Source organism: Gorilla gorilla, chromosome 13 (assembly GCF_029281585.2).
Source record: "Gorilla gorilla gorilla isolate KB3781 chromosome 13, NHGRI_mGorGor1-v2.1_pri, whole genome shotgun sequence".
NCBI classification, from domain to species: domain Eukaryota; kingdom Metazoa; phylum Chordata; class Mammalia; order Primates; family Hominidae; genus Gorilla; species Gorilla gorilla.
Genome location: NC_073237.2, coordinates 101,003,532 through 101,020,597, shown reverse-complemented (window position 1 = coordinate 101,020,597; position 17,066 = coordinate 101,003,532). Strand labels below are relative to the sequence as shown.

Sequence of the window (17,066 nt, the reverse complement as noted above, 5' to 3'; positions counted from 1 at the left end):
ATCTCTCCCATCCTTGTCTTCCTCCTAATCTTTCCCATCCTCTAGAATCCTGTTATACTTTTTATTTCTGAAATCAACTTTTTTTAAAGCTTATACATTAGTGAGAACATGTGGTGTGCAACTTTCTCTTGTTGGCATATTTCACTTAACATAATATCCACCAGTTCCAGCCATGTTGCTGTGAAGGACACGATTTCATTCCTTTTTACTGCTGAATAGTATTCCATTGCGTATATATAACATACTTTCTTTATCCATTAATCTTGCTGGACACCTAGGCTGATTCTGTATCTTGGCTATTGTGAACAGTGCTGCAATAGACATGGGGGAGGGAAGATATCTTCTTGATATGCTGATTTCCTTTCCTTTGGATAAATGCTCAGTAGTGGGTTATTTGTAGTTTCTTGAGGAAACTCCATAGTGTTCTCCATAGTAGTTTTAAGAGTTTACATTCCCAACAGTGTATAAGATTTTCCTTTTCTCTGCATCCTCATCAGCTTTGTTTTTTGACTTTTTGATAATAGCCAGCCTAACTGGGGTGAGATAATACCTCACTTCCCTGATGATGAGTGATGTTGAACATTTTTCATATATTTGTGAGCTATTTGTATGTCTCCTTTGGAGAAATGTCTGTTCAGATCATTTGCCCATTCTTAAATTGATTTGTTTGGTTTTTATTGCTGGTGAGATGTTTGAGTTTCTTGTATATTCTGGATATGAATCCCTGTCAGATGAATAGTTTGCAATTATTTTTTTCCCATTCTATAGGTTGTTTTTTCACTCTGTTGATTTTTTCATTTGCTGTGCAGAAGCTTTTTAGTTTGACATAATCTATTTTTGCTTTTGTTGTCTGTGCTTTTGAAATCTTATTCATAAAACTTTTTCCCAGACAATGTCTGGAAGCATTTCCCTTATATTTTCTTCTAGTACTTTTATAGTTTCAGGTCTTACACTTAGCTCTTTGACCCATTGAACTGAATTTTTGTATAGAGAGGTGGGGGTCTGGTTTCACTCTTCTGCATGTTGATATCCAGTTTTCCTGGCACTATTTATTGAAGAGACTGTCTTTTCCCCAGTGTATGTTCTTGGCACCTTTGTCAAAAACCAGTTGGCTGTAGATGTATGGATTAATTTCTGGGTTATATATTCTGTTCCATTGGTCTGTTTCTGTTTCTATCCCAGTACCATGTTGTTTTGGTTACTATAGCTTGTAGTATATTTTGAAGGCTGGTAGTGTGATGCCTCTAGCTTTGTTCTTTTTGCTTAGGACTGCTAAAAGCAAATTCTTGATAAAGAAATAGACCTATTCTTTATAAGATATTAAATAACAATATCTAATGGTAGGTGTAAGAGGTATAATTTTGAAGTAGTGATGAAGGTAAAATAAATTTTCTGTATTTGCAACAACTATAAATAGAATTTGACAGTATCTGTGATTTTTACTGACTAAAAAGTTGCAGGTCCTGCTAATAATATTGCGGTTTGTTGCCTACCTTCACAAACAAAGGAAATGCTTAGAAGTTGGTGCCAATAAAGATGGAACTTTTACCTATCCAAGTTATCAGACTCTGAATTCTACCCATAGACTCCTTCAGGATTTGTGTACTAGAGGTTACAAACCACTACTCTAGAGTATATAACTAGGAATGGAATTGCTGGGTCATAAGTTATGTACATATTCATCTTTACTAAATCGTGCCAAACTGTTCTATAAATGTATATTCTTAATAGCAGTGTATGAGGTTTTCCTGACCAATTTCTTATTATTGCCCATCTGATCTGATGAGTGTGAAGATGCATTTTTACACCTCTCATAACAAATAAGTATTAGTTGAAGGATGGTGGGAATTACAAGAAGTAGGCAAAGGGAACAATCTACTTGATGTTCTTGCATTTCTTTTTTTTTTTTTTTTTTTTTAAAGGTCAGGCTCATGCAAAAGCAGGAGTACTGTATCCAGTGCTGGCCCAACTGGGTAGGAGGACAGCAGTTGTACATGTAAACTCTAGATGCTTAAATTTCCTGAGTGAAAACTTTCCAAATAAACGCTGAGATGGAAGACTCTTAGACAAAACTCCTCAGAGCCAATGCCTCTAACTTCCGTGATAGGTTTTTACCTCCAGTGTTGGGTCTTCTTTGCCTTAGTAGGAAACTCATCTGTCCTTTGAATCCCTGGGAGCTAGATAAATGAGGGGTTACTATACTTTCTGCTTTTCCAATTTCCCTCAGATGGCTAATTCATAATTTACTATCTTTGCTATATGTAATAGCAGTGTAAAACAGAAATATAAAATAACATAGAAATGTAAAAATAACATAGCTGTAAATATAGATTTCATAGTCTTGGAAGTACCAAATCTACTTTAATAGGAAGCACTCAATTAAAAATTAAAGTTGTTTGTAGGAAAACACTACCACATCTGTGACAGTACTAAAGAAACTCTGATTCTGGGGTTAGTGGGATACAATTTTCTTGAGGTAACTTAATATTTACAGTAAAGATGGTAAATTGGTATTCTCATTACCTTATAGCAATACAGCAATAGCTTCAGAGAAGATAAATATATAAAACTCAACAAAAAGAACCAGAAGGTATATGTAGGCTTTTATTAGGGCAAGCATTTCCATATCCATACAGATTTCATTAAAACAAATGGATGTCTCAAGTATCTTTGTTAAACAGGATCCGAAATGAAGTAAATAGTAGTTAAAATTAATTATAAATAAAGACATTTCAGCACATAAACCAACAAGTCTTTTCTAGATTTTTAATACCAGGACCTAACAGCATCATTTTCCAAGTAAGTGACAAATAACTAATGTGACAACCATATTTAATATAGATGTCACAAATGACAATGTGGTTTTCCATAGTAAAGAAATACGCTAATTTTCATAAATCCTATTTGGTATTACAAAATAAATTTTACTGGTCAAAAACAACCAAAAAAAACAGGAAAACAGACATGATGGAAAGGTTGATAAAATATATTAATAACTTAAAAATGCTGTCACAAGCATGGAAATGCTACCATTATCATTTGAATACAACAAAATGCTATAAAGCAAAGAGTTGTCAGAATACAGTAGAAGAGCTATTCTGAAACAAATGAAGAGTCAAGATCTTAAAACAGTGACAAGTATTTTTAATGTATGACAGACACGGAAATACCATGCAGAAAGTAAACAGAACTATTTTTTGAAGTGGTACTTACAAAGCACAGATGTAGCCTTCATAATGCAAGAAACATAGCAAATTAACTTACCACCTCCTTCAAATAAAAGTGAGAACCTCTTGGGAGAATTTAAGCACCATTAGCAGACACATCTTAGAGCAGTTAATGAAATGTTTTGTATTTCAGTAGAAAACTATTTCAGTGGTGAAAACGATGTAGGAATCAGAAGCATATTCTGCTGAGATACTAGGTAGTTGACACTTTCCCGAACTGGAAAAACATTTCATAGAAAGGCATATAGAGTTACTGACTGAAACACATTTGTTCTAAAAATAATTCATGCCTAGTCAAACAGCTTACCAGCTGCCACAACTCTGGGATCCTCATGGGACTTATGTCTCCCAGCTGCACGACTATCTGCACTCTCATTCCACCAAAGAACATGAACTGCAGAAATAAACCACAAGTAGTTTCTAAAAACTATGGCCTTAACAAATAAGAAATAACAGAAAAATGAATCAAATCCATCCTATTCTTTTTTTTTTTTTTTTTTTTGAAACAAGAGTTTCACTCTTGTCACCTAGGCTGGAGTGCAGTGGCATGATCTCGGCTCACTGCAACATCTGCCTCCTGGGTTCAAGCGATTCTCCTGCCTCAGCCTCCTGAGTAGCTGGAATTACAGGCGCCCACCACCACGTCCGGCTAATTTTTTTTTTTTGTATTTTTAGTAGAGATGGGGTTTTGCCATGTTGGGCAGGCTGGTCTCGAACTCCTGACCTCAGGTGATCCGCCCACCTTAGCCTCCCAAAGTGCTGAGATTACAGGTGTGAGCCACCGCGCTTGGCCAAAACCATCCTATTCTTTAAATTGAAATAGTGATATCAAAAAGGTAAAACGAAATATGCTACTGATAAGATTTCAGAGGGGTCAGAGACTTGCTAGAGAAATTGATAAATTAATCAAATTGGTTTTATAGATGAAGAAATACAAGGCTGGAAAACGGAAGTACTGAAGTAAAACAGCTAGAGGCACAATCAAGACAAGACCCAAATTTTATGATTTCCTAGTATATTTTCCTTTAATTTTTAAAAAAGCAAAATTATGAGCAAATTGTGTTTACTATTAAAATTTTACATTATACAAAGAAGAAAATTAAAAGTGGTATAATGTTAACAGTATAGAGAAAACCTCTATGGAAATTTATTGTATTTCCTTTAGAAAATATGAGTAAAACCAAATCACGGTCTTATTGTATATTATAATAACAGGTTTAGCTTAGTAACAAGTTTTTAAAAATCAACAGTATTTTCTATGGCAATATTAATTTTTAATGGTTATATAAATTCCTCCTTACAGATGCAGCAACTTATTATGCCAACCCCTTATTGTTGACTATTTAGACTATTTCCAATATTTCAGTGTTCTATAAAATACTGGAATAAATGTTGTTCTTTTACAAAATTGCTTATGAAGTTTTTATAATTGTAATATATACATGTTAGATGTATAGGAAAATGCAGATTAAAAACAAACTGTAATCATTTTATTTTTGGTGTATCTCTTTTATATTTGGTGTATCTCTTTCTGTATTTGTGTATATATGTATTTTTATTTTTTAATTTTAAGTTTATTTTTATTTTTGTAGAGACAGGTTCCCACTTTGTTGCCCAGGCTGGTCTCGAACTCCTGGCCTCAAGCAATCCTACTGCCTTGGCATCCCAAAGTGTTGGGATTACAGGCGTGAACCACCACACCTGGCCTGTATTTTTATATATAGTTGTATATTTATACAAATAAACATATATAAGCATATTTGCTTATGCTTATGTAAATACACGATATGATGTACATGTATATCGATTTCTGTATTATGTATGTATTACATAAAGGTCCTACTACATTTCCAATGTTTCTTTAATGTAAACAATGTTAACATAAACTTCATTTGAGCACAACTATGTGTTTATAATAATACTTTCGATGACAACTACTGACATTTATTGAATGATAACTATGTGTCAGGCCTAGTTTTAAGCATTTTAATGTATTAACTCATTTAATCCTCATAATAATCTAGGTCCTCATAATAATCTATCATTTTATAGATGAAAAAACTAAGGTATGGTGAGGTTTACTTACCCAAAGTCAAAAAGTAAGTAGTGTACCTGGGATTCAAACCCAGGCAGTCTGAATCTGATTATTTCCTTAATATGAAGTAGAATTTAAGTTGACAGAACCAAAGAGCATGTCTTATATATATGTACTTACATATAGTGTATATAGTATACACTGTCCTCCAGGAATGATGTACTGATTACCAATTCTCCTAACACTGAGAATGAATTTAAGATTAAAAAGTGTATGAACACACATTTTCTGTAGTTTTTTAAAAAATAAAACTTATATATGTGCAGTATAGAAAATTAAGGTAGAGGCTAGGTGTAGTGGCTCATGCCTCTTATCCCACCACTTTGGGAGGCCGAGGCGGGCGGATCACCTGTGGTCAGGAGTTTGAGACCAGCCTGGTGAAATCCTGTCTCTACTAAAAATACAAAAATTAGCTGGGCATGGTGGCACACAGCTGTAATCCCAGCTACTTGGGAGGCTGAGGCAGGAGAACCGCCTGAACCAAGGAGGCGGAGGTTGCAGGGAGCTGAGATCGTACCTGCACTCCACAGAGCGAGGCTCCATCTCAAAAAAAAAAAAAAAAAAAAAAGAATATTAACATAGAGACTTAACCATTTATCTCACTGAAATATGACTACTATGTATGTTATATACTTTCAAATTTCTTTTCTGTATAATTTAGCACACCTATACACATACACACCCAGGCATATTTTCTAGAAGTAATACTGGCAAAAATAAGGCTTTTATTTTTATTGTCAAATTTTGGGGGAAGATTAAGCTAATATAAACCCTACACAGTATCTGAGTACTTATTTTTTCCTGACCTAATACTATATCCATGTAAGTATACCTTTTATAAGGTAAAGAAATGGCATCTCATTATTGTTTTAATATGCATTTTCTTTAATATATATTTAGTAGCCATGTGCATGTCTACTTTTGCATAAATTTTTATTTTTATTTTTGCTTTTGAATTTCATTTATGGTGATTTTCAGGCATCCAGATAGTTTGAGCCTTTGTATAATAAAATCATAAGTTGATTTTTTTTTCTTCATAGTTTCTTCATTTGCTTTTGGCTTACAAATATAGTCCCAATCCACATTATTAAATAAATTCATCTACATTTTGTTTTACCAATTTTATGAATTAAATTTTTTTTCATTAAAATATACAATCCAACTTGACTTTATTTTCGCATATGGTGTGAGACAGGCATCTAATAATTTTCATAACAGTTTCTCCTCCATGTATTTTCCAACCTGAATATATATCTGTTTTTATATATTCTATTTTCTTATGATAGATTATTACAAGAAGTTGAATTTCTGCATAAAGATGGGTATATTAGGTTTGAGATGTCCACTGGACATAAAGAGATAATAGAAAGGCAACAGGATATTATGATGAGTCTTTCAAATATTTGTTAGCTATTCTTAGACATTTATCCTTTCTTTTTTTTTTTTTTTTTTTGAGACGGAGTCTGGCTCTGTCGCCCAGGCTGGAGTGCAGTGGCGCAATCTCAGCTCACTGCAAGCTCCACCTCCCAGGTTCACGCCATTCTCCTGCCTCAGCCTCCCGAGTAGCTGGGACTACAGGCGCCCGCCACCACGCCCGGCTAATTTTTTGTATTTTTAGTAGAGACGGGGTTTCACCATGTTAGCCAGGATGGTCTCGATCTCCTGACCTCGTGATCCGCCCGCCTCGGCCTCCCGAAGTGCTGGGATTACAGGCGTGAGCCACCGCGCCTGGCCGACATTTATCCTTTCTTCATTACTTTTTTTTTTTTAAGAGACAGGGTCTCACTATGTTGTTCAGGGGTTGAAGTGCAGTGGTGCAATCATAGCTCACTGTAGCCTTGAACTCCTGGCTCAAGCAATCCTCCCACCTCAGCCTCCCAAGTAGCTAGGACTACAGGTGTTTGCCACCATGCCCAACTAATTCTTAACATTTTTTTTTGTAGAGACAAGCTGTGTTGCCCAGGCTAGTCGTGAACTCCTGGGCTTAAGCAATCCACCAGCCTCAGCCTCCCAAAAGCACTGGAATTACAGGTATGAGCTACCTCATCAGCTCTTTTATCCTTTCAGATAAACTTTACAAATGTTTTTCTGAATTTGCCACAAAAAATCTTGAAATTCTGATTGAAATGTTTTTCAACATTACAAGTTAAATACCCCAAGTATGTGTTTTATTATATAAATTTATATCCATATATAAATTTACCTCAATATATATACATATTTACTATATCTCTCTATATAGATATATATAAAACTGTGGTGGAAAATGGGTAAATTTTTATGAGGGGGGTTTTAATATTTATACAAAACATATATTACTTTTTTGCTTAGAGATAATCTCCCTACCCCAAGTAATATTATTTTTAAAAAATCAATAAAAGTACATTCAGAGGAAAAAGAAATGATGAAAGTAACAGACTATTTCTTGAGGTTCCTTCATTTTTTTTTTTTTTTTGAGATGGAGTTTTGCTCTTGTCACCCAGGCTGGAGTGCGATGGCACGATTTTGGCTCATTGCAACCTCCGCTTCCTGGATTCAAGTGATTCTCCTGCCTCAGCCTCCGGAATAGCTGGGATTACAGGCCCCCACCACCATGCCTGGCTAATTTGTTCTATTTTTACTAGAGACGGGGTTTAACCATGTTTGCCAGGCTGGTCTCGAACTCCTGACCTCAGGTGATCCACCCCCTCAGCCTCCAAAAGTGCTGGGATTACAGGCCTGAGCTACCGTGCCCAGCCGAGGTTCCTTCAGTTTAAAAAATTTAATCATTTTGATGTATCAGGGAAAACAGCTATTCAGCATTTGAAGGTTTCATAAGTTAACATTCTAAATAAATAAGATGTAAAACATATTTTCTCAATTTTAAAAATTACAAAAAACTAAACATTTGGCAATAAATAATAAAACATACTCTATAATGAGAAAGAAACTGACCCAAGGAACTTAGGTCACCATATATATTACAATTTCATATAAGAAGAAATGGACAATTGTACCTCTGTTGAGTGCTCCGTACTCTGTGTGGAACACTCCAACTAGTTTTGTGTAGCCTAGATTGACATGAGCATGAACTGCCCTTTTAAATGCATCACCCCACAGAGCTGGCCCACCAGGTTTCATCTGAAAAGTGGCCAGTTCATAGACTCCTGGAATAGGGAGAAAAAGAATTTTTCAGAAAACATTCAAGCAATATCCAATCACGTTTCTCAGTGAATAGTCTTTCACTATCTACACACACAGATTTGGAGGATCAGACATGCATACGTATTATGTAGACATGTTTATTATATTTGCACTCTCTTTGCTTTTATGCTTAGAAAGTCCTTGCCCATGTTTAAGAGTGAGTTGTTATGCTTAATCATACAGATGACAAAGAAAAAGAACTGGAAGCTATTATAACTATTATCTGAAATAGTTTTAATCTATAACATTTGTTAAAAAACTGTTGAGAATGTATAATGATATAGAATTTTGAGCTGCAAAAGTCTATGCTTTTAGAAAATAAAAGAATAAGAGAATTTTCCAATCTATATTTTCATTCTTTCCAATTTCCACTATGTTTTTCTTCATATAATTTCTCCCTATAAGTTTCCATTTTTAACAGGAACAGCAAAGCAAAGAGTGGACCTGAAGTGATATCTTTGAATTTTGGAGGAAAAAAAACAAACCTAAAGAGATGGTTTTATTTTTCCTAAATATCCAGGTAAATACTTCAAAAGTATTTCACACTTTGGACAGAAGTATAGGGCTGGTGGAGAGAAAGAAACTCTGGGACAAGTAGGAAAAGCATGTAAAAATTTCCAAGCAATGATGTACACAGAGGAGGAGAACCAAGATTTGACACTGTCAGAGAAGTGAACTATTTTATTTAGATAGTGCTGAGAGCTGAGGGGACACGTAAGTAGGTAAAGATCCAAGGAAGACTTTGTAAATTTTTTGTAACCTAAATACACTACAAAGTTGGGAATAATGGGGGAAGTAAAATAACATTTAAATGAGTTTATGCTTTTCTAATCTGACCTTTATTTAAAACTGGATTGAGGTAATAGTTTCTTTAAGTCAGCAAGAAGTGAAATCAGCAAGAAGACAAATCTTAAGCAATTACTTTCAAACTGAGAAACAAGAAAGAAGACACAAAAGTTAGATTAAAGTAATATAGCTTGGCAGTTTGACTTAATCTGTTTCCCCCAAATATTCAGTTTTATAAGCAAAGCTGTATTTAATGATTTAAGATTAGTTATAATTTATGGAAATACTTTTACCTTTTAAAGATCATATTATTTTAAAATTATGGCAAAACTTCATATGCTATCCCTTACCTATCAACACGTTCTCTGCTCCCAATGCACAAATTCTCAACCTCTACTGACCATGTCAGCTTTCTCTATAACACAGTTAAGCTTTACAAATCTGCAAAGTCTCAATTTGAAAAATATCTCATTATTTTATGCTCATTTTTTAAAGGATGGGGTAAGAGCTCCCATTTATTTTTACCACAACAATCACTGTATGTTTCTATATAAAACAAAGAATTAATTTTATTTTTTTCCAAAGGAACTTCAGTTTTGATCACTTAAGTTCTTTAGTATTTTATTCATCAAAACTCAGTGACTAAGAAGGAAGGACTTACCTTCTTTTGGAGGTTTTTCTAATTTGCACCATGGTACCAGATAAGTAATCTCACTCTCTTGTTTATCAATGAGAGCCAAATTTGGAATGAGGAATTGTTCTTGCCATTCCTTATCTTTGGCCAAGGCTTTCCGAACTTCAGTTCGATGAGCAAAATTATCTGTGGGAAGAAAAGAATTAAGAAAAATAAAAAATTCAATTTTAAATCACCTGTACTTTTCTGGGTTTCATTCACATCAGCAATGGTCATTGATGCCATATAAGAACCTTGTATTAGGCCTTTGGAGACACCAACGTAAACAGATGTGACCATCTGCCCTGAAGTTGCTCAAGGACAAAAAGGGCAGTAGAAATGCAAACTAACTGGAATGTCACATAATAGGCTTTATAGGCTCAACCATATAGTAGGCAGTTTTGTGAATTAGGTAAGTTATTGAATCTTTCTGTGCCTCACTTTCTGTGAAATTGAGATAATAAGACATCTACTTCCAGGGTTGTATGAGGATTAAATTAACACATGAAAAGAGTTTAGAATATAGTGGTTGGCACTAGTTAATACTCAGTATATGTGAACTATTCTTACTTGATTGAGGCATTTAACTTATAGTGCTAGTTTAGAGAAAGACTGTTTTTCTTTGGTGGTGGTGGGTAGTCAAGTTCAGATACACCCTGAATCAAATTTAACATGAGTGAAGTTAAAACATCTTGAATCAAATTTAACATGAGTGAAGTTAAACCGTACTTTTTAAGCCTCTTCTCCTTTGAACAAACAGATTTCAAAGAAATAATGCTGATTCTCTTATTGTCATCCATTCTTTCTCCCCAGCACTTATTTCTCTTCTATTTAAGTTACCCAAACAGTTATATACATTTGCCAACATATGGGCCTAGTACTATAATTACCATTAGGACCTCATAAGACTAAAGGCAAGAGAGGTTCATATGGTTTACACTGGGATAAGGAAGAATACCTATCTTACAACTTAAGTGAGGTATATCAGAACTTAGTTTTTTTAATGGGCTGTGATACAACTTGTACAACATCTAAAGCATAAACTGTATTTTAATGGGGCTTTTTCTATTAACAGGGAAAAACCCTAAACCAAACACTAAATGAAATTATTAAAAATTCTTTAGGTATCATCAAGTCCTGATGTAGACACTGGAGTAACAAGCATTCTGGGCATTCTTGTAACTTATTCTCCTTCCTCTACTAAACCAGGCGTAGGTTAGTTTCAACACGGGAAGAACTCTCTTTCATTCCTTTTCTTTTACCTCCCTAGAGTAGTATGACAGTGAATTCCTCAAAACTCTGGGGGTACAGATATGAAACAAATATGGTCTCTAAACATAACAGAATTATTAAATCTCAGAGTTCAGTGAGGATTGAAAGTTAACCATCATCCCCTATAAACCTCCATATTGTAAAGTCCCTTAAATGGTTGAATTATTTCTGCTAAAATACTGATATCCAGCCCCCTAGCTTCAAAAAGAGAAAAGATACTTCTCCTTTCCTTTTGTGATCTTAATCCACTTGGACTTTTACAATTGCTGCTTTAAATTTTTCATGAACTATCTTTACAGCAAACGATTTTAATATTTTTCTGAGGTTTAAAGTCTAGTTCACAATTTTATGGCTTGATATATGAGATGCCATGTCTTCCAATTTATAATGTAATATAATGTAATGTTTAAGCAAGGGGTTAGAGGTGTACCACTGGGAAGAATAAGAACTGAATTTATTTTTTTGGTATTGCTTTTCAAAAGTCTTAGTTAACCTGTATGTATCTATAATAATACATATCCAAGAACTAAGTTTTATGTTACATTTAACAGAATGAAAATCTATACTGAAAAATGAAAATCTATACTGAAAGCCAAAATTGGATGACTCTTTACCATACTTCCAAATATGAAACACTGTATTCATTCTGCCTCCAAATTCTACACTCCAGTATCCAACCAATTCAGAGTGAGCTGTCCGAAGATGAGCGTTTTTCTCAAAATTTTCCAGGAACTCATTCATCTTTGAGGGCTTAAGGTAATAAGAACGAAATTCATAGAATATTCCATCGTATTGTCTGGGTCCCGTAGCAAAAGATGAGCACATCTGAAGAAGATAAGACAAATGTAAATATCTTGAGAAGACAGGATTCATTATATTGTGTTAAAACCTAATCTGAATCTGGTACAAGGGACACTCATAGACTCATTACTCATGTTTGTACTTCTGTTGTCAATTCTCAATATGTTACTGATGGAGGGTGTCCAGGTTCTTGGTGTTTGAACAAAGAACTGGACAAAATGCACAAAGCAAGGAAAGAATGAAGTAACAAAAGCAGAGATTTATTGAAAATGAAAGCACACTCCACAGGGTAGGAGTGGGCCTGAGCAAGTGGCTCAAGGGCCCTGGTTACAGAATTTTCTAGGGTTTCAGTACCCTCTAGAGGTGTCCCATTGGCTATTTGGTGTAAGCCGTATATAAATGAAAAGGATGAAGTAAAGTTGCAAAGTCATTTACTCTGTGTACACCCTAGGTAAATGAAGAGGGTATTTCTTGTCATAGCTGAAGGGTTTGATTTAGTTCTAGGAAGTCCTTAGGTTCCCTGCCTCGAGACCCTGTTCTCCTGCTTCACATATACATTTGTTTACATAGAGGTGTCAATAAAGACAACTACTCTTAAATATGCTGAGTGTGTAGTTACTGTTTCCTAGTGGGGGTTCACTGTCACCTTTAGCCACTTTTTCAGAAATTGCTCATAAGAAGGCGCTGAGATCTTAATGATACTTCTTTATCCAAGAACTACAATTAGGATTCTAACAAATTTACAAAAGTTTTCCTATTAGCCAATATTGCATCTTTAGTCAGGAGCATACGTGTTACAGTTACGCACATCAAAGAACTTTATTAACTACGCACGTAACTTTTGGCAGGCATAATGAAAAAAATGTTTACTAGAAGAAAACTCTTTTAGGTTCTTGAAAAAAATGGAAATTACAATTCAGGTCAAAGTATTTCCTAAATTCAGTGAAGTAAACCACTGACCAAAATTAGGACTGGAATGTAACTAATGCAATAAAAAGCTCTGACCTATCCAATTGCATTGTAATATAATGGTAGAACATGAATGCTGAGAAAAGAAAATTCAGAGTCAAAATTTTCTGATTATTAGTTTCTAATTACAGATGCAATGTGAACAACATTTAATGAATCCACTTATACCACATTGATGAAAATATCACTTAAGAACCATTAATTCCTTTTGTAATAGTCATACACGCACTGTAAATTTCTAATTTGTGTTCTGGTTGAACTTTCTGTAAGAAATACCTCGCCTAAGATTATCCTCTATGTAGGTATCTATATGTATATATGTATACACATACACACACACACACATATATATATGCACTCATGGTATACACACAGGCACTCGTGATATTCTTATAAATCCATCTTACTTAAGTTTGATTAGCATGTGCCATTTCCTTAAGTTGATTACACCAGAATAATCTATGAAGACAGTTTTGATACCTACAAAGCTATGGACAAATTAGGGCTTATACTGACTAGCCAGTATGTCTGTCTGAAAGCAGTAGGCTTTTGCGCCGACATATTTTTGTTTACAAAATACAAAATTATGTAACTGTGTATGATAAGGCTTAATGATAATTATCTAGAGTTAATTCTATTCGTGTGTGACTTATATTCTTATTGCTCAAATGACTAAGCCTACCAACAAAAACAGCTGCAGCTGCCCCTGCCTTTTGTGGACACTCTTTTTGTGCTTTTAAACCAAACTCTAGTAACAATGTTGGTCAAGAAGCAAGTGCCTAGTATCCATAATTTCAAAATTATTATAATAAAATATATCAGGAGATAGGCCAATGGGGCATTTGTGACAAATGCATTTCAGGTTGATTCGAGGAATTTGTATTTGGAGGATAAAATAGTTGATCAAAGGTACACAATTTTACAATTTTGGGCAGTATTAATACACAGTAGGGAACCTACAGTGAGAGAGGGAGAGAGATGTGGACAGGTGGTGCCAGAGAAGGAAGACCGCAGGGGAGCCGGGTATGGTGGGGGAGCGGGATGGGAGTTAAGAATTTTGTTGCAGGGATGACTTTTAGCTGCTAGGGCAGAAATCATGAGTCGTCCATCCTCCCTTATCTCCAAGTTAGGGATCATTCCCACCAGCAACGACCTCCACTTCACTTAAAAGAGAACAACTGATGGACATTTCTAAAAACTTAAAGTTTGGAATCATGCCATAAGGACGTCATTCCTGGCCCTGCCCCACTGGAGAATCATTAGGGTCAAAACTGCATTGTTAACCCGGGGTGAATGGACATGAGCTGCTCTTCTTTAGTGCTCCTCAGTCTGTCTCTAGGACAGGTTAATCCCCTTCCCATCCTGCCCCTTCAGAAAGGAGTAAAGTCCTACACACGAAAAGGAAAAGAAATTTCTAGGTTGAAGCCACAGAATAGGCCACTCCCGAAAGTTAGGGCAGAATCACAAGCTCCATTTTGTCCATTTCTCATCTAAGGTTAAAAGAGTCTGTCTGTCATCGTCCGGTTTGATAGGAGGCTCCGGTCCCGCCTGGTTGGGGGAGCGACCGCACGAAGCGCGGGTGGCGGGCAGGGTCCAGCCCCACCGGGACCCTGGGCCTCCTCTTCAAGGGTCTCCGCGAAATGCTCGGAAGTTGTGTGCTTCATTTAAAAGGGGGAGGCCGGTTCCGTGGCAAGCGGCTGGTTGGCAATTCCCTCCTTCAACCTGATGTCTAGAGAAGGCGGTGGCTTGGAAAGCTACGACTCCACCCGCGTCTCCACAGCGCCAGGTGACAACATGGGAGCGCCCGCTGGGCCGCAGCCGCGACGTAGCTGGGCAGCAAAAACGAAACAGCCGGCGCCATGGGAGTGTCCCGGTGGGTGTGGCATCCAGGCTAGAAAAGCCTTCTGACCACCACTGCCCGCGAGACGACCCCGGCTGGGGGTATTCCCCTAGCAGCGGCCTCCTCCTCACACGCGTTCCGGGTACCCCTGTCTTGGGGTTCCGGGGCTCACGCTAGAACCTCACAGGGGCCCCAGGTCTGGGCGCGCGTGGCGGAGAGCGCATGCGCATTGCTCGCACGTACCCGGAACACTCCCCGCCCCTCCCCTCCCGTCGGGTGAAGGCTTGGGTACCCCCGTAGCCGGTACCTGAGGCGCCATCGTCCGTGAGGCTAGCGCCCGAGTCAGGGCGCTTCTGAGGACGAGCATGGCGCGGCTTCGGCGCTGAGAAAAGCAGCCAGCCGTGTCCTTTCTGAGACTCCTCTGAAGGTTTCCCGAGTGGAAAGGAGCGGCTCCTGGATCATTGGCAGACGCAGGCTGGGGCGGGGCTCGGCGGGGTCAGCTCCACCCCGGCGCGGGAGGTGCGGCGGGTCCCGTAGCTTGGTGTCTTTCTCTGCTGTGCTGAGCGTTGGTCCCCCTTGGTTTCCTGAAACGTTCTTACCCCAAACGTTAGAGGTGACGTTAGGATTAACTGAAGGCTCGGATCGTTCCTGCTCCAACTTTCTGGGCCCTCACTCACCTCATTCGCTCCAGTGCTCAGTTGTGTAGATTGGTAAATGTGCAGGGGTTGTGGGTGTGTTGTCCATGGGGAAAGAAGGAGAGGTGTTGAGTGCGTGCATGTGCAGTGCTTTGTATTTAAAATCGTGGAGGTTTTTTCCTGAGTTAAGTTTTAGATGTTGTGATAGACGTGTATTTGAGCCTGACCTCTCTGCAATGAATGTGTTCTCCATCTTAGAAGGCTCCTAATTAAGATTTAGATTAAATTTTCCACGAGCTCAGAGAAATGGCAGCATCGAGCCTGAAATGAAAAAGTCAAAGTTAAACATACCCTGATCTAGTCCTCCCAGTCCGGGAGTGTTGGTACCCAGAGTAACCACCTTCAACATTTCAAGCTGTTTCATTTAATGCTTGTTTCTGTATTTTTAAGTAAGTAGTGTTTTCTGCTGTTTATTGCATTTTCAGTTATGGATAGTATGTGTTGACTTCCTTCTGTGGCAGATGAGGATTTATGTCTCATAGATGCCACTGCCCCCAAATTCACTTGTCTTCCTGCATCTAATAATGCTTATGTTAATTAATTTACAGTAATTAATTACACTATTAATTTACAGTAATCTAAATGTTTACATTATTCTTGCTAATAATTACATTATTGTATACATTAATGTAATATTGCTTACATCATGAGGACTAGGGAGGGATTACAGGGCCATGACCTGTGGTTGTATTGGTTGTGCCTTGTGGAAGAGCTTTGGAATTGTCTGTTCACAGGAAGGGAGGCTTTTTAAAATTAGTTATTTCGGAAGGGTTGCCTCAGTTTTTCTAGAAGAGAGACATCTATTTGTAACCATGCAAGACTAAAAAAATCATTTGTATCAGGACTGGATCTATATGAGTAAATTATTTTCTTAGACCTTTTTTTTTAAACCCTGTAATTGCCAACCCATTTACTTATTCAACAGATATTTACTAAATTCCTTCCATGTTCCAGGCACTTTTCCAGAAACTGGGGTACAGAATTGAGCAAAATTCAAAGTCCCGTCCTCTTGGAACATCCAGGTTGGAGGAAACAGATAAAAAAAGGAAGAGTAAATATATCAGGGATTGTCAAATAATATAAAGAAAAATAAAGTAAGATACGAAGAATAAAGGTGGTAGTGGAATTCTAAAAGTGCTCAGGATTCTAGCTATTGACTTGGATATTTAGGATTTAGGTTTCTTCATACCACTCTCTCAAAATACACTTTCCTTCCTGCGTTTATTGATGTTTACATTAAAAATATATTTTGGAGTGAGAAAAACATGTTAAAAGCACTGTAAGCACAGGTGGATCTCTTCAAATAGTGGGCTTCACTGTGAGGTGATCTGACCTGGGTATTTCACTGAAGGCTGTATCCCCTCCCCCAAATTGTTATCTGCAAGTTATTTATCTGTGTAGTCAGTGTTAGGGAAGGGAAACTTCCAGTATCCTATCTGTGTGAGAAAAGCCTTGCTGCCAGTTTCCTGAGGCTGAGGAGGGAAGAAGGCCAGAACACTCAGCATTTGGTAGTATCTTTCAATAA

At 37.0% G+C, this 17,066-nt stretch overlaps 2 protein-coding genes across 9 annotated transcripts in view; one reads left to right on the top strand and one right to left on the bottom strand.

Moving 5' to 3' along the window:
• Window positions 1-2,591: 2,591 nt before the first annotated feature.
• Window positions 2,592-15,350, bottom strand: NIPSNAP3A (nipsnap homolog 3A). Its single transcript, XM_004048390.5, has 6 exons — window positions 15,154-15,350; window positions 11,851-12,061; window positions 9,953-10,111; window positions 8,319-8,468; window positions 3,535-3,621; window positions 2,592-3,444 (listed from the first exon to the last, which is right to left on the bottom strand). Exons 1-6 carry the CDS (start codon window positions 15,211-15,213, stop codon window positions 3,368-3,370), a joined length of 744 nt encoding a protein of 247 aa, XP_004048438.3. The 5' UTR covers window positions 15,214-15,350; the 3' UTR covers window positions 2,592-3,367.
• The window catches only part of LOC101150014 (olfactory receptor 13C9), a 219,929-nt gene continuing 217,974 nt past the window's right edge, over window positions 15,112-17,066 (top strand). For 2 of the 8 annotated variants that reach the window (XR_010130310.1, XR_010130309.1), the window contains exon 1: window positions 15,247-15,365. The gene's annotated coding sequence lies outside the window, so the exon portion shown is untranslated. Of the gene's footprint in view, window positions 15,366-17,066 lie in introns of all 8 variants that reach the window. The other 6 variants (XM_055350361.2, XR_010130311.1, XM_055350363.2 and 3 more) reach the window with 6 other exon arrangements.